This window comes from Gekko japonicus, unplaced genomic scaffold, assembly GCF_001447785.1.
Source record: "Gekko japonicus isolate JY-2015 unplaced genomic scaffold, Gekko_japonicus_V1.1 scaffold1316, whole genome shotgun sequence".
Lineage (NCBI taxonomy): Eukaryota > Metazoa > Chordata > Lepidosauria > Squamata > Gekkonidae > Gekko > Gekko japonicus.
This window is the reverse complement of record NW_015175398.1, coordinates 458,544-480,238: the sequence shown is the minus strand read 5'-3', so window position 1 is coordinate 480,238 and position 21,695 is coordinate 458,544. Positions and strand designations below refer to the sequence as shown.

At 42.2% G+C, this 21,695-nt stretch overlaps 1 protein-coding gene across 1 annotated transcript in view; it reads left to right on the top strand.

The window, feature by feature from the left end:
• Window positions 1-7: 7 nt before the first annotated feature.
• The window catches only part of LGR4 (leucine-rich repeat containing G protein-coupled receptor 4), a gene marked incomplete at its 5' end in the record, with an annotated part of 107,963 nt that continues 86,275 nt past the window's right edge, over window positions 8-21,695 (top strand). Inside the window, one exon of the mRNA XM_015425684.1 lies at window positions 8-174. Coding sequence (XP_015281170.1) covers window positions 8-174 — 167 coding nt within the window. The remainder of the gene's footprint in view (window positions 175-21,695) is intronic.

Sequence of the window (21,695 nt, the reverse complement as noted above, 5' to 3'; positions counted from 1 at the left end):
GGCTCTGCTCGGCTTCTTCGTCTGGGGCTTCGGGGGCTCGGTCGGGCCCAGCGGCGGCGCGTCTCTGCCTCCGTGCCCGGCTTCCTGCAGCTGCGATGGGGACGGCGGGGTCGACTGCTCCGGGCGAGGGCTCGCGGCCGTGCCCGAAGGACTCAGCGCGTTCACCCACTCCCTGTGAGTACTCGCCGGGGCCTGGGGGGCGGCGCGGGGGTGGGGGGGACGGCGGCGCTTCCCTGGCTCCCTGCTCGCGATCACCTTGCCAAACAGGTTCTCCGGATGGGGCGCTCGCTCGCTCTCCTCGCCTGCGCGCCTCGAAGCCAAGGGCGGCGCTTTCTTTTTCTCTACTCCCGGCCCGATCGCGGAGTTTACCTGTGTGCAGGGTTCCCTCTAAGCTGAGTTAGTGTGAGCTAGCTCACAGTTTTTTAGCCTCCGGCTCACACATTTTTGTCTCAGCTCAGGAAGGAGGGCTCCAGAGCAAACTAATTCATGCAGCAGCCAAATTGCTCGCTCACAACTTTCATGCCAGTAGCTCACAAAGTAGGATTTTTGCTCACAAGACTCCACAGCTTAGAGGGAGCGTTGCCTGTGTGTGTGTGGTGGTTGGGGGGGGGGGGGAAAGCCCAACCAGCCTGCGAGGCTTCGGCGTTATCCTTGCGGTCCCTGGGCTAACTCCCAAGTCCGTGTACAGCTGTAAGCCCCTGGCGGGTTTTTAAAATCTGGGACTAAGGCCCCCTGGACCCGGAGGGGCTGACTTCCGCGCAGTCCGGCGTAGGATCGGGCTGTCAGTGACACCGTGCAGCGACTCCGTCCCGCCATCGGGGTGATTAAAAGGGTGGCAAGGGCTGACGCTTCCCCTGCCGAATAGCCCTTGAAAGGCGAGGGAAACGGGGGAATTTCGGATACAGGGTGACCACTCCAGATGTCAGAAGGGTTGAGGCCAAGTCTGGATCCAAGCAACGGGGCAAGGACCGGGTCTTCCTGGCAGCAGTCCTGTGCATGCACACTTGGGGGGTGGGGGGTGGTCTCATTCAGTCTCCAAGTAAGCATACATTATCCTGAAGTATAAATTCCAAGCTCTAGTTTTGAACTGTTGACCATGGAGCCCAGCTATTGGTTTCTCCTCTAATTTTCCTGTTTTATTCTCGAAAACTCAGAAGTGGTGGTGGGGAACGGCCTTTGCAATATTAGAATCATCAAATTAAAAAGTTGGAAAGGATCTAAGACCCATCCATTCCAACTTCCTTCACCATGCAGGATGACCTAAAGTACCCTGACCAAAAAAAAATATTGCAATCTGCCTTTAAACACCTCCATGAAGGGAGAACCCACAAAATCCCTGGGCAGTCGATTCCACCATTGAACTGCCCTTGATGCTTTCATGATTAAAAAACTATACAGTGCGTAGTCTATACAGTGCGTAGTACACTTCAGCTATTTATTTTCCTGTCCTGCTCTTTTCTTGGAGAGAAGGATCTGCAGAGGTCTATTTGGGGGGGGATGGGACTTAAAGGAGCTCCAGTGTCTCATTCTTGTCAGAGGAACATAACCACAGTCTGCAGAATGCACATGTATACTTTCAGTCAACAAGCAAAGACATGGTTTGGTTAAGGTAGAGACAATGCACACATTTTGGTGCTGCCAGATTGAAGCTTGGTGAGTAATGGCATTCTTGTGTAATCAGTTGGGGGGCAGGGAATGGTGATCATGTCAGTTACCGGGGCTTAGTTTGGAATCTTTGGTTTTGAAAACACATTCATCTTCAAATATTACTAGCCTCAGCCTTTCTAACAAAGCTATTGTAATACCCATGAAACTCCATAAAACACAGTGCTAGGTGTGTATGGCATCTAGGATTTCCAGGGTGTGGAGTTTTATGGTATGTAGTTTTGGTGTTTAATCACACCTGAGACAAACTACATAGGCATTCATAACAATCTGAGGAATTTCTTACAATAATCCTGCTTCTGCTGACATTAGTACTAAACAGTGAAGACCTGCAGCACTTTAACCAGTGGTTACTCAAGGATTCAGGAGGCCACTGTTTCAAATGAAGGGATATGAAATTGGGCGGAGGGGAGGGATAATAGAAGTAGAGTGGTGTTATTTTGTTTCTGAGGTGGTTGGCTGGTATGTGAAAAATGTCAGATGAGGAGACTTGAAACAGGCAAAAGGAATCAGTTATTAATTTTGAAATGGATTATGCATCAGTGTTGTGATGCCTAAAGATCCAGAGAAGGTGGCAGGATTAACATTAATAGAAATCAAGGTATGTGAAGCCAAAGAGGATTAGATGGGATTGCATAAAATGAGTAAGAATATTTAACAGGCTTAGGTGACATATGAACTAGTTGAAGCAGGACTGTATGATTTTAACTTGGAATGCCACATCTATGAAAAATGCAGAGAGGGGACAGGTGAATGTATATGTTACATTTTCTATAGTTTTTCATTCAGCAGCCACTGAAGAATTTCCATTTCCAAAAGACTTTCTCTCTTTCGTAGCCAGTCTAGGTAGGAATACTCAAAATATACATACCTCTTTAGTATAATATTAGCAGAAAATAATATGTAATGGTAGAGGCTCGCGTGTGTATTTAAGATGAAATGGGGGAACTGGATTTGCTACCCAATTATCCACAAGAGTACTAAAAGCATGTGTGTGTCTTGAGGTGATAGTTCCCCTTCAAGGGGGTAGTGTCTTGAAATGTCTGCATTAGAAAATTGCCGTGTTAAGCAAGTCTTGCCACAAACTTAATAACTTGCATAATAGGACATTGGGTGTGCCCCACCTTTCAGGGATGGTTTAATCGTAAAAGGCTATAATGAGGTCTAGTTTAGGAGCTGCGCTCAGCTTGTATTACTAAGACTTCATTGCTTTTTTGAAGAACATTATGGAATAATATCGGCATGTCAAGAACTGTACCCTATACTGAGTCAGCCCTGTACTAATGAACAGTGTGTGTAGTGGTGTGATCTAGCGGTGAGAATATTGGACTAAGACGGGGAGACCCAGGTTTCTTGCTTGTTACTAAACTCACTCTGTGATCTTGGGTCAGTCACTCCTGGTCTGAGTGAGAACTAAATGTGCCACCCTGAGCTTCTTAGAGAAAGGGTGGGATAAAAATGTTAGAAATTCCAGTTAACTTCTATGGAAAGACCCATCGTGATATGCTTAGAGTAAATGTGCAAAGCATTGCCTTAAGCTCTGTGTTTCTATAAGAGGGGTTTTGCAGTTCTTTGTGGAGAAATCAATGTAAACGTTAGTCTGCAACAACAACAAAATATCACAGTCTCCCTAATCACCCCCCAAAGCAGCTTACAACATCATTGTCTTCTCTTCCATTGTATCCTCACAACAGCTCTGAGGTAGGTTAGCCTGAGAGAGAGCCTGTCTGTCCCAAGCCCCCCCCCCCCAGTGAACTTCATGGCTGAGTTGGGATTTGAACCAGGTTCCCCCACATCCTAGTCTGACTCCGTAGCCATCACACCATAATAGTTCTCAGAAGTCTTGCGACACCTTTTAAAAAAACTGTTGTAGCGTAAGCTGTTGTGGACTAGAGCCCATTTCATCAGATTCATAAGGTTGGTTCTTGCTTTGCTGCTATAGGTAGGTAGGTATCTGCCATGTTACTGCATTTGGAAAATAATGGGGTTTTCTTAATGAATCCAAGTGTATAGTTTGAACCTGAATCTGCGAACTGTGGCTTCTAATGATTTGAAGCAGCCTTGCGAACCATGGTTTGAAGGAAGACCTCATCACCTGTCTACTTGGATGCCATGGCAAACTATGGTTGGAGAAAACCAGGAAGTAGAGGCAGAAGCCCAAGAGCGAGGAGGGGACAAGTAAGCCTGTGGCAAGCCATGGTTTGAAGGGTAGGGTTTATGATGTCCAAATTGCATGTCAATCTTTGTTGAGTGTCAATCATACATTTTGGGAACAGTGTGCTTCCTTTCTCTCTGTCCACCTTAATTGTGTGAGTAATTATAACAACATGACAGCTGTAAGGTTAAATTAGGGTTATATAGAAGGAAGATTACTGTATTTTGAATCCATGAATAGATTCTTCCACGTATTTGACATGATTTCTAGCCAGTAACAATTTCAACCAGCTTATCTGATTACACATACCTACATTAGTCATTTAAGGCCATGTAGGTGGAGCAGATAGCAGCAGCATCAACCACAAAGGAACTTTCCTTTCAGTTTGCAAAAAAAAAAAAAAGACTTCCTGTCTGGTTGCCCAGAAATTATTGTCATTGGCCTTGGATAGCTAGAGCAAGGGCCATTTAAGATTGATTTTGAATTATTTGGTTTGTTTGCAAATGCAGTTATTTGGCAGTAATATTGACAGAGGGGACTGAATGAAAAAGGGCAGTGGGTTAGTGAAGATGGGTTGGAGATGTTTTCCAAGTATGTACAAATTAGAGGTGTTGGCATTGGTGTGGCAAGGAAGAAGACAACTTAATGAGGCATTCAAAACTATTGCTTGGAGTCCATAGCTATGTTGTTCAGGTACTTTGTCTGTTGAATGTCTGATTTGGCAAGCCACCTGCTTTCAGTAGTGTGCAGAGGCTGTGACTGTGTTATTGCAACACAGGCAATGTCTAACAAGTTGACTGTGCAAACACAACAAAGTTGTGTTACAAAAGCTGCAGCCTTTTTATTGATCTCTTAGGGGTTACTGTTTTATAAGGGGAGAAGAATCTTGCTTTTTGACTTACATTTTCCGCTTGTGCTAGCTCTTCAGTGTCAGTTATCCAGTATGTCATACTTGAGGTCAGTGTTCCCTCTAAGCTGAGTTGGTGTGAGCTAGCTCACAGTTCTTTAGCCTCCAGCTCACACATTTTTGTCTTGGCTCAGGAAGGATGGCTCCAGAGCAAACTAATTCATGCAGCAGCCAAATCACTTGCTCACAACTTTAATGCCAGTAGCTCACAAAGTAGATTTTTTGCTCACACAACTCCACAGCTTAGAGGGAACATTGCTTGAGGTATCTTTACATTGCATTCAGGTGAGGGGCAGCAGTGATAGCTTGAAGTTTGGACACAGCATTCATCCAGAATTCAGGCTTCCAGTTGGGGGAAATACTTAACTACATTTATTTATTTATTTATATTTATTTATTTATTATACTTATATCCTGCCCTTCCACATGGGCTCAGGGCGGCTAACAAGAGGCAAATGCCATACATAACAATAAAACCAAGTAAAACAATCAAATTACATTTTACATTTAAAATTGGTGCTCACAACAATATAACATCCAAGACGGGGACTCCAATGCAATGTTTCAGGGGGCACTACTGTCTCTTCTTGATCAGTCTTCACTCTGTCCATTCTCCATTCCCAAGGCCAGTTCACATCACCATAAATGGCGATGCGATGGTGGTACAGTGACGGTGGCGGCTCCTACTCAAAAGCCTGGCGGAAGAGCTCTGTCTTGCAGGCCCTGCGGAACTGCATGCCCTGAGTATTAATGGATTTGAGCCCCATTAAATCAAATATGGTGGCTCAAGTGGTTAAGATGCTGAACTGCAGACTGGAAGGTCAGTAGTTCAGCAGTTCGAGACCCGGGTGCCGCATGACGGAGTGAGCTCCTGTCTCTAGTTCCAGTTCCTGCCAACCTAGCAGTTCGAAAGCAAGAAATTGCAAGTAGATAAATAGGTACCGCTTTGGTGGGAAGGTAACAGCGTTCCGTGCGCCTCGGTGTCTAGTCATGCCGGCCACATGACCACGGAAACGTCTTTGGACAGCACTGGCTCTTTGGCTTGGAAACGGAGATGAGCACTGCATCCCTAGAGACGGATTTGACTGGCTTTCAAGCAAGGGAAACCTTTACCTTTATCTGATCATGAAATGAGGGAGTCGGACATGGCAGAGGCCATAGTGAGTATATATAAACTTTTGTGCTATGAGAGTTTTTTAAGGAGCTTCATTTCCCAAGAAGGGCATTGGCACCTTATGAAAACTGGCCCACTTCAGGATTACTGACAATGGATACAGTACTTGTTACTACAATGCTGGCAATTCATAAACAATTATGTTTAGGGAATTTATTGGAGAAAAATAATCCCATTCCAGTCCATGTTTTATGATGGGGTTGCTGTGCTTTTGTTGCACTTTTGTTTTCTTTTGTTTTTAAGAGGCCTACCAGGGAAACAGTGTGGTAGTTCTAGTGTAGCTGTACAGAGCCTGCCCATGTTTGTTTGCATTAGTTTGTGTCTTTCTCTCTCCCCCATTCTATGTATAGTAAAACCACAATTACTGTGTTCTGTTTGGTTTACTTCTTTCATACTAGTCATCTTCATTTAGCTTTCAGAGTGCTCAGGTCCATAATTTTCCGACAGAAAAGGCTTGTGTTTTCAGTGCAGGGCCACTTAAAGTGCTGTGCTCAGTTAAATTGGGTCAGATGTGAATTGGAAATATATGCTGTTTTACAGTATGCAAGGTGTTATACTTGCTTCCTAATTACCACCGAGTAAAATGAATTGATTTTTTAAAAACTTTGCTGTCATATTGACTGTCACCCTAAATGAAAATGCAAGTTCAGCTGAAATAAATAAACGCTAGTATGTTTTAGGTTGAAATGAAAAAAATGATCACTGTAGATCAGCTCTTTGAACTTCTGCCATATAAGTATGTTCTGCTTGGATCTAGAAAAAACTAGACTTTTGTTTGTGGAGTATATTTCATGTAGTATTTTCATGACCGCATACTGAAATGAATAGGAGTGTGTAGAAGAGGAAATCGGCCTAGTTCTTTTATTGAGTAGAATATACTAGAAAGTGTAGATGTCCAAGTATAGTCTAGATATGTAGAAAGGGCAGAATCATTGTAGCTTTCATTTATTTCCTAGTTTTAATAAAACCTTAAATCCTTTAAAGTTGCCCATTTATTTTTTACTTGACCGTGAACACTAGTATCGACTCTGAGGTTTTCCATGCAGGGTTTTTCAGCAGTGTGTTAGGCATTTAATTTCCACAGAAACATGGGGGGAGCAGTCTACCCTCTACAGCCAGAAAAATAGATTAGTTGTGAAATTTCTTTTGGGGGTTGTGTGTGTGCGCGCGCGCGCTTTCATGCCTGGAAGGCATGGCAACTTCTGGCAACCTCTGGTGGGGTTTGGATGTTTCAGAGAAGTGGCTTCATTGCCTGCCTCTGCATCCTCCCTGCATCCTGGTATTCCTTGGAGGTTTCCGTTCCAATTACTTGCCAGGGTCGGACCTGTTTAGCTTTCAAGATCTGGCAAGATCAGGCTTGACTGGACTATCTAGGGCAGGGTGATTAGTTAAGAAATTTAAATTTCAAAATGTTTGAAGTAAGGACTACAGTATCCTATGAAGTAAGGACCACTATATCCTATAGCAAATGTCTTAAAAACTATAATGAAGGGGATGTTGGAGAGAAATATTTACTACTTCTGTTTTATATATCCTATAATGTATAATAATTTTAGTGTCTTGGAGAAGTTGGTTTACTATATGGAACAAAATACATATTCTTGGTTTTAAACATGTGCATGTTAGTAAAACATTACTTTTTCCCCTCAGCTGTCTTCTGGGAAATGCCTACAGTAAAATATCAGATTATTTATTTATTTTAAAAATTTAAGAGGCCTGACTCAGGGCTTCAAAACTTTTTAATGAGAGGAGAATAGTAAAGGTAAAGGTTCCCTTGCTCGAAAGCCAGTCGAGTCCAACTCTAGGGTTGCGGTGCTCATCTCTGTTTCAAAGCTGAAGAGCCAGCGCTGTCCGAAGACATTTCCGTGGTCATGTGGCTGGCATGACTAAACACCAAGGCACACGGAACACTGTTACCTTCCCACCAAAGTGGTGCCTATTTATCTACTTGCAATTTCTTGCTTTCGAACTGCTAGGTTGGCAGGAGCTGGAACTAGAGACGGGAGCTCACTTCGTCATGCGGCAGCCCGGGTCTTGAACTGCTGAACTACTGACGTTCCACAGCCTGCAGTTCAGAGGAGACTAAAACAATGTTAATATAGGTGGGAGGTGGCATTGGACTAGGCTTCAAAGGGGCTGTCTGTAGGTTCTTATTTTATTTTTAAAGAAAGCCCTGCTTAGGATATGCTACAAGAAGTAAGGGCAGCTGTATCTATGTTTCTAAATTTTTTGAAGGTGGCATAACAGCCTGTAAAGAATTAGAAGAAAAATTAGCCTTAAAATAATTAGAACATGATATGAGTGAATGGTGCGGGACTCTTGTCCCTGACGTCAGAAGTGCTGCCCAATAATAACAGCCATGCAGTCATATTACAGTACTCACAACCAGTATGCTATTTGCAGATAAGCTGCGTGTATAAAAGTTTCCCAGGAATCAAGCAGTATGTTCAGAATATTGGGAAAGTAGAAGAAACATGCAGTAGAAACCAAAGGCAAATACAGTAACAACGGTGCTGGGAGACTATGATTGCGTGGACACAAATACGAAAAGGCACTTCAAAATATTTTGTACTCAGAGGTAGATAGTGAGGCCAAGTTACTCTAAGTTTGGTACTTATCGTACAAATTTCAGCAGCAGCAGACAGGTTGCTTGGGCTCTCTAAGATGCTCTCTCAGGTTATAGAATCATAGAGTTGGAAGGGGCCATATAGACCATCTAGTCCAACCCCCTGCCCAATGCAGGACCAGCCTAAAGCATCTCTGACAAAAATTTGTCCAGCCTCTTCTTGAAAACTGTTAGTGAAGGGGAGCTAACCACCTCCCTAGGCAGCTGATTCTATCTTTGAACCACTCTGACTGTGAAAATTTTTTCCTAATATTCAGCCGATACCTTTCTGCATGTCATTTAAACACGTTGTTTCAGGTCCTATCCTCTGCTGCCAACGGGAACAGCTCCTTGCCCTCCTCCAAATGACAGCCTTTCAAATATTTAAAGAGAGCAATCATGTCCCCCCTCAATCTCCTCTTCTCCGAACTAAACATTCCCAGGGCCCTTAGCCTTTCCTCGTAGGGCTCAGTCTCCAGACCCCTGATCATCCTCATCGCTCTTGTCTACACCCTCTCGGTTTTGTCACATCCTTTTTGAAGTGAGGCCTCCAGAACTGCACACAATACTCCAGGTGCGGCCTGACCAAGGCAGTATACAGAGGGGCTATGCCCTCCTGCGATTTCGATGCTATGGCCCTTGTAATACAACCCAAGACTGAATTTGCCTTTTTTGGCCACCGCATCACACTGACTGCTCATATTTAGTTTACAGTCCACCCTTACCCCAAGATCTCTTTTGCATATTGGGTTGGATCCAACCAGCTGTTCTGCTAGTGAAGAAGGAAGGAAATGTTCTCTTTAATGAACATGCCCCCCCCCCCCCGATTTTGTTGTGAATCATGGGACATGCTTGGTTAAACCTCATGTGAAATGGAGGCTGTAATAAGGAGAGGAACTACGTAAGACTGAGGGGGAAAGTTGACTGGATCGATCTCATTGTATTGTAACATCTGAAGTATCTGAAGAAGTTTGCTTGCACACGAAAGCAGAATAAAACTTTGTTGGTCTTAAAGATGCCACTGGATTTAAACTTTGTTCTGCTGCTTCAGACCAACATGGGTACCCACCTGAATCCATCTGAGGTATGTCACGTTTCCTCAACTTGATGATCTAAGAAGAATTTGTTACTGCTCTGTGCTCTCTCTGTAGAGAGCCAGTTTGGTGTAGTGGTTAAGTGCGCGGACTCTAATCTGGGAGAACCGGGTTTGATTCCCCACTCCTCCACTTACAGCTGCTGGATGGTCTTGTGCAAGCCATAGTTCTCTCAGAGCTGTTCTCTCAAGGACAGTTCTCTCAGAGCTCTCTCAGCTCCACCTACCTCACAGGGTGTTTGTTGTGGGAAGGGGAAGGGAAAGGAGTTTATAAGCCGCTCTGAGACTCCGAGTGAAGGGCGGAGTATAAATCCAATCTCCTCCTCCTCCTTCTCTTGATCCTAATAGCCTTTCATTTTTAAAAGGATATAAATAGTTTTCATTTCGTGTATGCTTGAGTGGGGTAGCATTCTAATCTAGTTATTCTGTGTATGGATATGATAGCTGTTCTGGGGAATCAATACTTGTCCTTGGAATCTTGTTTTCAGGAGAATGTGCCAGCTTCTCACTTTGGCTTCTGTTGTATATTTTACAGCTTAAATGCATGTAAAAGAACCCATTTTATTGGAGCATGAAGATTAAAGTTGTTGCTTGCCATGGACATGTTCGCAATGGTTTAATCTTGTGTTTTGTGCTTGGCGAGGGTGTATTGTTGGAGACAGTAATTTGTATGCTAGATAGCATTTAATAAATGACCCAGCAGTGCAAATTAACTTCAGTCAATGTGTGAGCAGTTAGCATAAGGCCATGAACTGAGCAAAAGTTGGTGGTCTCTTGTCGCTTGTGCAATCCAAACAATTAGCTGATTAAACAGCAATGTGAGTTTAGTTATGAATAAGAGCCAGTGCTTGATGGCCTGTGACATAGCCCCTTTACTAACATTGTTCTGATTAGGAAAATGTCTGAAGCTGTCTGCTAGAAACCTCATGCTTCTGTTGTTGGGGTCATTGACTGAACCTCTGAATCATCCCTATGTGGATTATGCTATGGTTCATTAACCATATTAATGTCTGACTGGAATAATTAAGACTTGCTGAGATTGCCTGTGGTATACATGATAAATCAGCTGATGTGACGTTTCCCTTGTGCTTAGATCACACAACAGATGTTAACGTTTGTAGAAGTAACACACAATTTAGCACTCCTGAATACTGGGACTTCTACAATGGTGTATTCAGTCTTCATGATGATGATCATATCTGCAATCTCCATTTTCATCTGACAAAAGGGACACATTCCAGTCTGCTTGTACTAGCTTAGTTGTCTGTGAAGTAGCATTTTAAAAAAAAAAAGTCTGAAAGGAATCATGAAAACAGTATTTATTTATTTTATTTATTTATTGCATTTATAAAACATGTGTTTACTATGATATATAATGTGAAAGGTGTTATATACAAAAACCAACCATCCACTGCCACTTACCATAGAGCACACTTGCACCACACTTTGAACACATGCATAGGATTATGGATACCATCCAGCAGATTATTCCACTTCAGACAGTATTTACATTTTCTTTTAAATGACAAGACAGCATTTATTTGACTTCAGACAGCAATAAATTTTAGTAACTAAATGACATGGCGCCACCCCCTTGCCCAGCTAAGTGAAGCAGAGTAAGTCTCGACATCTGAACAGAACTCCCAGTTCAGGACACTAGCAATTTATAAAGCAGAGAACTGAAGGGTTAATTGGGGGCATAGCAGGTTTGGCAGGGAACACTTGCCTGATGAAGAAAAAAGATCTCCATTCTGTAACAGCAATTCACAAAATTTACAGCCATCTGAGAGACAGAACAGGCGCCACTGTTTTATGGGTCATATTTCTGAAACTGCCACTGCTTCATCTCAGTCCTCTTACCACATTACACTTGAGTATCAATTCTAGAATGAGTTGAGAATTTTCTATCTCAGCTAACAATCTGATGCTCTAAAATGTTAAAGGTAAGAATAAGACACGAGTTTCTTCAAATGTCTTTGTAGGTTATTGGAAAAAATGACTCATGTTGCTGTAGGCAAAGAAAGAAGTCATGGGGCAATTCTGCAATCCCAGTAAGAAACCAAGCATCATTTTATTAAAGTTTAAATCTTTAAAATAAAATTCTTATTGAGGTTAGATTAAAAACTGGCAACTGGTAATATGTCTTTTCACTAATCTGAAAACTGCAATCTGGTTTCTGCTAAAGATTGCTTATCTACTAAAATTTAGGGGGTTAATTAGGCTTTTTTAAAAAAAGGAAATAAATCCATACAGGATAACTGGCTGGGTATGGTCCAGTAAGACATAGACAGCTTTGCTCTCCTTTAAGTCTTGCCAGAGGTGCAAAATACTGTGCTCTGCTGCCTTTGTCAGCACCCTTCCCACAGGAACAAGCACTCATTCTAGAGGCCTCTATAACACCATAGGAGTCTTCGGGAAAATCTTTCATTTCCTGGTCAGCGAAGCACCACAGAAGGCAGTGGAGTATTGCTTAACATGACAACTACATTCTGCTGCCCCCAGGAACTTCTTTCTGTGGGAAATTTCAAAAATGTTTTGGGGTCTCCTACAGCAATCTCCCATTCCTGGAGGGAGCAGGTGGGATGTGTGTGCACAACAGTGATCCTTCAGTAGGTGTGGGACTCAGCAGTATCCAGCCATGCTGACCCTTGATGCTATCCCTGCCGTCAAAAATAACTCTATGTACTAAGTACAACCAAACAGATAGAAAAAAGGACAATACAGAAGATGTATTTTCACAAAAATAATTTATTCCTGCTCCTATCAATTAAAACAATATACCATTTACAAACTGGAGATACCACACAAACAAATGTCTTCAGTGTAAGCAGTTGCCACTACAGTTGTGGTCTGACATGTTGATTCCTCAGTTATAAAGCATTTCAGAAAGGTTAAAAACAGAAAGAGTTCCGAACAGCACAAAATTTATAAAATGATGGTTTACTTTTTATTACCAGGCACCGTATCTAAGTAGTTAATGGCTGCTGAAAGCAGTGAAATGTAAACTATGTTCTGGGCACAATCTGTTCCATACCTGAAGGACCACACTTGGCTGTTAAACAGAAAGTCCACAGAATACTACTGCAACCCAACTAAATTCAGCCACTGGTTACTGACCTCCATTTGCCAATGCAAGTACTATGCCATCAGATGGACAAAAAGAGTAGCATAGCACGCCAACCCTTCCTAATTTATCCTCTTTTTATGAGTCTAATTTGGGGGAGGGGGTGTATCAGGAAGATGACAATTTCAAGTTCAGAAAAATGTAATCATGTTTATTCAGCCAGCCCTCTGTATCATTTAAAAAAAATACAAAGCATTTTTATTTGACATCATGAACTCATAACCCGGTATTGTTAGAAAGAGTGAATGTTCAAGGTATATAGTGTGTTAAGAGAAAGATCAAGGAGCATAGGCAATTTACCATGACTCTGAAATCCATTTATATGGATTTTACAAAGCAGTTATGCAAACTGTCTTATCTACAGCAGACATCTTCATTCTTCAGTACCAAAATACAGTTTGCACCTTTCTCCATATAAGCCCAACAGGTAATCGTTGCTCTCCCGTTTTAAAGGCACATCTACTAATCAGAGCCAGAAGAAGCAGTCTTCCCCAAAGCACTTATACCAAGATCTATGCTTTATGAAAAAGGGGAAGTTTCATTCAAAGAAAAGCCACCTACTCATGGCTTGGAAAATAATGGATTTTGATGATGGAAAAAATACATCAAGTGAAACTGAGCTGTGAACAGTAAAATAGCAAGGGGATGTGCCATTCCTTCCTGTCTGCACCAAACGGTTTGCTAACAGCTTTCTGAATATTTAATTCAGGGTAAGCGGTTCAATTCAAAGGAGAAAACACAATTTCATATGTTTAAGCCTTTAAATGTTGTAGTCCTCAGGGCAGTATTCAGACCACAATGACAGGGAAGAAATATAATTTACTAATTTATTTCTTGTATATTGGAGTGTCATTGTACCACTTCTCATTGCAATCTCATCCTTTTCTCTGGCGGGCCTTTGGAGCTAGTGCTCTGCTGAGTGATCTTGGCAGCCTCTTTCTCCTCTTGCTTGACAGCTTCAGGGGCTGGCTCAGGCTCCTTTTTGATCTGATCCACTGGTGAAATAAAATATGTGCAATTTAATCCAAAACACTTAAGTTATGGAACTACACTGAACTGTAGCAGGAAACATCCAGCACCACATTTCTTCTTGTTCCACTTTTGCAGGAACAGAACAATTATCCAACTGATACCGTTAGCCAAGGGAAAACAACTTTTTGAGCTTCCCTAATTTGCTTACATCCCCACTTTATTTGAAGGGTCACTGAAGCAGTATAAAACTTCCATCCATACAACAAGATGGTCTCTGAAGATATATAACTTCCAGGACTCAGACGTCATGTAACCTGCTGCCATTCAGTTGCCCTACCTATGAATCAGGCTTCCTGCAACCAGGACATTTGTAAGAATTCACAGTCCATTGTTGGTTGGGAAGGGGGGGTTGGTTTGTCTGTTTTTCCTCTGAGAATTCTTTTAAATTCTACTACAGTGAATCTTTACATTTAAACACTTTTGGTGCTAGTAGTGACAGTCTTCCCAAATGCCCCAGCAGCACACAATGTCTGGATTTGGCCCTTAAAAAAAAATTCAGTATGTAAAGTTACTTACTTACAATTTAATGAAAATGTATTTTTTAAAAAACAAATAGCTTTAAAATATTGTGATGCCATAGTATTGGTGCAATATATAACTCAGACTACAGACATATATCTGTGAGTCGCATAGCTTTGCTCTGACATATGTTTAAGGAGACAAAACAGAAAGGATCGGCTTCTGAACAGGTGATAGTGTCTGCATATTTTCCCCTATAGTCTCGGTATGGCATCTATAAAAGATGTACTTGTGCTTTAATTTTTTTAAGCTTGATCCATTTTTGGAAATCTCCCTGTGGTGGTGTTTTCTGTCTACTGTGGATTATACATCAATGACAGTTTGTCTTTAGTTCAGTCACAGTTGGCATATCTCTGAACTGCTATGGCATTCAAGTACTTAAGCAAACTTTGTCTCTGTAAATGTGAATGGAGCCACTAAATAGCAATATTGTTGAGTACAGCTGCCGAAATTCTAGATGAACTGCAGCATGCAACACTGAAAGTGTCTTGAATTTATATGAATACCATCAGAGTTGCTTTTAATGACTTAGATATTTGAATGCATTTCTTATTTTGAATGTGTGTAGATGAGCATTGTATACAAGGAGGATTGATACAGTATTTTAAAAAACTGTGTCAATTCTCCTGGATTCAGTGAGAATTATGTACAGAGGTTATATTGTAGCCAGATTCCATTGCATATGTATAATTTCAAAGTGCCTATGTTGAAACGAGCTAAAGGTTCTGGTGACGAAACCTGGTGTTAGCAGTTGGCTGAGCTTCTCTGCTATCACGGAAGGATGGGGCAAATAGAAACATCCTTGGCTGAACCACTTGGGTGAAAATTTCTCATGTATGGTATCACTAGACATGTGTCATCTTTTATATATAATTTATATTGGGGATGTTAGGCCAATCTAAAATATCTGTTTCTTTCTATAAACTGATCTGGACCAAGTTCTCAAAGGATTGTCTTCTTCCCATCATTTTCATGTGTTTATAAGGCTTAATTGAAGCTTTGTCATTTATCTGCCTTTTAAAAAATAGTATATATGATCATAAAACAAAAAGGAAAGAAAATTTTAAGTTCAAATTGATTTGAAATAGCCATGACTTTGGCTGTGATCTCTCTAGTTTTACTATGTTACAGTATTATTTGAACCATGCCAAACGTGTACCTGTTATGTGTAACCTTGTATTTTAATACTCTGCACGCTTGCTCTGTAATGCCAGTCTTTTAAGCATTCTACATGGAGAAGATAGGGAACAACTGCAGTTTTTTGTGTCCTAAATTTCTAAAGTATTCTACCAAGAATGTCCATTTCAAAAAAGCCTCCAAGACAGGCAAAATTTTGTCTTTAGATTAAAATGTAAACATATTGGAAGTGAAGAGTAGGGATGGGCATGAACTGGGAAAATGGAGGTTCTTCCCAGTTTGTGAGGTCCGAAGAACTGAAACAAATCTCCCCCGCTTCACAAATCAGTTCGGGTTCATGAGATTTGTGGATCTCCCCCCCCTTCTTTCTGCTAGGGATAGCTCCCCAAGGCCAACAGAATGGAAGGGGGGAAGATCTCCCTTCTTGGGAGATCTTTCCTCCCTCTTTTCTCCTGGCGGCAGCTCCCTGATTCCAGCAGAATGGAAGAGGGGGAAGATCTTCCAAACCAAATTTAAATGGAATGTTCCCTTTAAATGGGTTTTGCAAGTGAGCACAGTGCAAGAGTGGAGTCCAAGTGGCAAATTAACCACTTGTGGGTGAATTCGCCACTTGGACTCCTGCACAGCGCCTGCTGTCAAAACCCATTTAAAGGGAACGTTCCTCTTTTGAGTGAATTAGCCGCTTGGACTTCACTCCCGTGCAGTGCCCACTTGCAAAAGCCATTTAAAGGGAACTTTCCCTTGGTTTTTGCAAGCCATTTCAACAATCCCTTTCACTCCCCCTCTTACTTCCAAGCTGGGGGGGAGCAAGAGGGATCTCTGAAATTGCTTGCATCCATTAGGCTGAAATAGATGCAAGCTATTTCAGCAATCCCTTTTGCTCCCCCCCAGCTTGGAAACAGGGAGAAGTGAAAGGGATCGCTGGAATGGCTTCCCTTTAAATGGCTTCCCTTTAAATGGCTTGTGCAAGCCCTTTCAGCATTTCAGCGATCCCTTTCACACACACACATACACACGCACACACACACACACCCTGCTTCCAGGTGGTTTTGTGTCTTTCATGTCGGCAGGGCTTGGAAAAGCATTTAAAGAAACCACAGTCTCTTTAAATGCCTTCTCCAAGCCCTGCCACTGGCACCAGCATGTCTGCTGATACGAATCACACAAACCAACCTGGGAGGTTCACGGGGTCTTGTGAGGGTGGGATGGCATGAAGCAATGTTTGCAAACCATGAACCAGGTCTGGTTTGTGACAATTTTCGGTTCATAATTTGGTTTGTGCCTATCCCTAGTGAAGAGTGTCTGATTCAACAATATCTTAGCCTTGTGTGTATTGTCATAGATGGAGCAACGTTGTTGTTGTTTGCCCTATGCCTGCAGGAGAAATATCTGTCTTGGGCTTCAAGTTATTGAGAATTTGGTTTGTGTGTGGGAGAGGGAACTTGTGTCCTGTGTTTCTATTAGTATGCCTGAATGAGCTAGCATTGCACAAAGTAATTAAACCAAATCAAACTGCTGAAGTAGCGCTTTCAGTGTATGGTCTCTTTATAATATTGAAAATGTCGATACCTGTGGTCTTTCTCACACTAGTTTGATTTGGGCCTAAAGAACCCTAAATGAATAGGGAAGGTACGTAGAGTGATATGTTCATTGATGTAAAATTAACAGCAGACCAGACAAGGTAGCTATATTTATGATGTGCAGACAAGGAAGAACAGGTTCTTCAACGTGCCAATTTTTATTGCAGCCTGGATGGCACTTTTGGAGAACAGTTTCTTTATTGTCTTTGTTTTTATTCTGGTGTCCCCTTCTTACTAGAAATTCATCACAAGCATGCTATCATAGAGCAGTATTTTTTGTTTTAACTTTTGCCTCAAGCAGGTGTGGAACATTCCTGTTTACTGTGTGCTCCCCCCCTTTTTTTTAAGGGCCATGGAGAAAATTCTATGCTATGAAACTTATTTTTTCCAGGGTGAGTGAGCAGTATACAAACTCTCCTTGCCAGGAACCAAAATCCAGAATTTCCCTATCAGTTCTGAATGCTTCCCACTGGGGGACATATAATTTTGTCTTAGTGAAGAATCACTGGGCTAAAATTTGACCAACTTGGGGTCATGGGGGAGGACACTTTATGAGGGCTATAAGGTACAGGTAGTTATAAGCAAATACATAAAGCCCCTGTGCCGGAATGGGAGTTTGGAGTGCTTGGTGCTAAACAAGAACATAGGCATGGAAAGTATTTCTGAAACCTGGTGAAATGGGCACTTTCTAGAGAGTGTAAATATTCAGAGTTAGACAGTCACAGCTGCCTACTTGTGGGATTTTTTATCTGTTAAACTGTCCCTGAGCCATGATAAATGGCTGTCTAACAGCATTATAGCTACACGCCAACTGTGGTGGTAGAATTTCTTTTTCTTGCCTCGTGGGGGGTTTGTGTATCTGTGCACTAGGTGAAATGACTCTACCCAGAGTCATGGGTGATTGGGTCAGGTAATTAAGTGACAAGGGGAGGGAAGTAACAGTACCTCCCAGACCATGCAAAAATGTTCACGTGTGAAATAATATCTGTAACTCCAAATTCCCATTCACAGAATATAACTGATACAAATCAGTTGAAAGAAGAAAATGGGAGAAATAGTTGAACTATCAAGTACAGTTTTGGCATGGTAGCTACATTGGTCTGCGGTAGAAGGGCTAGATTTGAGTCCAGTGATGCCTTAGAAACCAACAAGATTTTGGAGGCATAAGCTTCTGAGAGTCAAAGCTCCTGTTATTGGATACCTGGCATCTGATGAAGGGAGCTTTGACTCTTCAAAAGCTTATACCCCCAAAATGTTGTTCGTCTCTGAGGTGCTACAGGACTCAACTCTAACTATCAAGTATGTAGTATTAGCAAAAGAAGACCTTGATCTAGCCTAGGTATTATACAAGTATTTTGGTAAAGCATGAATGACTGCCCTGACTTTGATGAAACTGGAACTGGGCTCAAGGTAGAAAGCTCAATAACATGAACAGTTTCTGCAGGAAGTACTCAAAATTTATCCAAGAGGACCTGTGATTAAAAAACAACAACACACCACCACCGTACCATAGCATTAATGAACTCCACTGATTTTCAACAGGATTTCTGTTCTTTGAAAATACCTCTTGGGTATATTGTGAGAAATCTAATCTGCTCTTGATGTGTTCCATTAGGGGAGAGACATGTACTTTAGGAGATTTGGGCACAGTTTGCTTTGAATTCACTTGAATGTCTTTCGGCTGTGGTTTTATGTATTGGTCTTCACATCTGACCTGAGTTTATCGTGTGTGGCTCTTTAGCTGGTAGGGTGAAGATAAAGAAATCCTATGACCTATCTAGTTTCAGAGCAGAGGTTGTTACGAGGGCCAGATCTGACATAAATATCAATTTGTCGGGCCAGGCTATGTGTGCCATAAGATGTAATGCCAGGTACCGGAGATATAAACTGCATAAAGGACAGCAGCTGGTAAGTTCCGAGTTGGTGTATCCTCACTGCAGGGCCTCATGGGCTGGGAGGGGTGTGCAAATGAAAACTCATGTAAGGTGGACTGGAGAGCCACCAGGCAGATGCTCCCACGCTGCTTGATTGCTGCAGATGAGGTTGTTCCACCATGCTGAAGCCATGCTCTGGCCACTCCCCCCCCCAGTCTCCCATTCCCTCCCTTGCAATAGTTGCTCACGGGCCACATAAGAGCCCTGGACGAACCAGAACTTATGTTTGACACCCCTGGGTTCAGAGGGTTGCTGTGTTGGCCTGCAGCAGAAGGGGACTTTGACTTTCAAAAGCTTACACTCTGAAAATCTTGTTGGTTGTATGGGGCTAAAAAAAAGGTATAGGTTCCCTTGCTTGAAAGCCAGTCGAATCCAACTCTAGGGTTGCGGTGCTCATCTCCGTTTCAAAGCCGAAGAGCCAGCACTGTCCAAAGACATTTCCGTGGTCATGTGGCCAACATGACTAAACACCAAGGCGTACGGAACGCTGTTACCTTCCCACCGAAGTGGTACCTATTTATCTACTTGCATTTTCCTGCTTTCGAACTGCTAGGTTGGCAGGAGTGTAAGGGGCTACTGGACTCAAATCTAATTATGACCCATATAGAAGCTGCTTTAGTTCTTTGTGAGCACAAGTACCTGGTAAGGAGATTTGTTTGAAAACATTCATACTGTTCCCATGATTGGATGAGATGGCCTTTTGGCATGATAGCATGAGAAGGGCAAAATGGATACAATTTGGATCTTAATTATATTTGGGAACAGTGGCATAGGAGGAAAGAATTAATGTACTTAGAGAAAGTAGAAAGTGGAATATTTGCTCAAAAGTAGTTTAATATCAATGTACCCATGTGTGGTGTATCTTCTATTGGAGTCGTTTGAACAGAAGGCTATTATGGTATAGTGGTTAGAATGTCAGATTGGGATCTGGGAGACCTGGGTTCAGATCCTGCTATGAACCTAAGGAGTGATTGACACATGGAATTCACTGCCACAGGAGGTGGTGGCAGCTACAAGCATGGATGGCTTCAAGAGGGAATTGGATAAACATATGGAGCAGAGATCCATCAGTGGCTATTAGCCACAAGGTATCAAGGTATAGATAGGAACTCCCAGTCTGGGGCAAGTGATGCTCTGTATTCTTGGTGCTGGGGGGGGGGGCAACAGTGGGAGGGCTTCTAGTGTCCTGGCCCCACTGCTGGACCTCCTGATGGCCCCTGGTCTTTTTGGCTACTGTGTGACATAGAGTGTTGGACTGGATGGGCCATTGGCCTGATCCAACATTGGCTTCTCTCTTATGTTCTTATGCCATGGAGGTTTACTGGATGATGTTTGGCCAGTCACAATGTCTCAGCCTAATGTGTTTCATTGGGGGGGGGGGTTGTGAGGATAAAATGGGGGAAAGGAATACCATATACACTGCCTTGAGGTCCTTGAAGGAAGGACACAATAAATGTACCAGATAAATATTTTGTTAGCAACATTGACATACCGTGCTTTATTTGTCACAATTGTAAGTGTCCTTTTGTATGTAAGTATATATTTGTGGATTTCAGCACTGAGTAAATAATATACTTTTCAGTACCTTTTTAAAAAAAAAAGTTTAATAGTCTAGATCTAAAGAATAGTGAATCTGCATGACAGTCTGTTCATTAATGCTGCCAGTGTTATTTTTGTGTATATCTTTAAAATGCTATAAACCAGAATTTATTGAGGTTCTAATGTGTTACACACACACACACCCCTTGGTGTCAGTACTAGTAAATTAATTGTTTGCATTGCTGAGTAGTCTCTCACCTGTCCACCCCTCTCTCATGAACTGTAACACTAAGCTTCATATATTTTGTCACTGTATCTCCTTTTTATTTCAGTTGATGTAAGCTGGTATTACAAATGTTAGGGAGTTATTCTAGCTGTTCTCAAGTCGTGTGATTGTATAGGTTGGGGGTGGGGGGTCAGAACTGCTGTAAATAAAAAGATAAAATGAACTTGAAAATCCCCTACACTCTTGCTGATGGTTTCCAGAGCTAAAATGTAACAGTATTCCAGTTGCAAATGCACAAAAAATGGTGTGTATCAGTTAATAGGTTTCAAAAATTTAGGCTCCTTTTTTCTTTTGAATATGAGAAAACAGGCATGTAATGCCTCATTGAAAGAAGCCAGTGGGGGGTGTTTTGTGTAGGTCTTAATTAAGGCCTTTGAAAGCTCCAACAAAAGGGAAAGGAGAACGCTGCAGGGTTATTGTTATTCCACCCCATTGGCTCAGCTAGCTGACCATTCATTGGTGCATTTTGTCCATTTTGAAACTGAATGACACTTTTGTTCATGGTTAACAGAGGTGAAAGAAGCCAATTATTGGCAATCCTTTCCGTTGGGTAGCTGCAGACTGATTTAACCAAGGGTTTTCTACCACAAGTTCGTTTGGTTCTGGGGGGGGGGGGGGGGAATGACATTTCCCCCCTCAACCTATGTGTTTTTGTATTTGGATAAAATTATTTTATTATAGATAGTGTTCCCACTCTCCTTTTCACATGGCCAAATAGCTAATTCTGTAGGCCACTGCAGAGTTGTCTGTTAATGCACTGACCATAGTTCAGGGAATAGGTTATACATTCCCTTATACGCGTTGCGGTAGACATAATGTGTGCCATTGTTGATGATGACAGAAGGGCAGGGAAAATTTCTGTGTAGGGTGGGAGGTGTGCAGTCCCCTGTGTTTTAGTGACCATTAGGAATAGACAGTTATGTGTGTGTGTGTATATATATATAT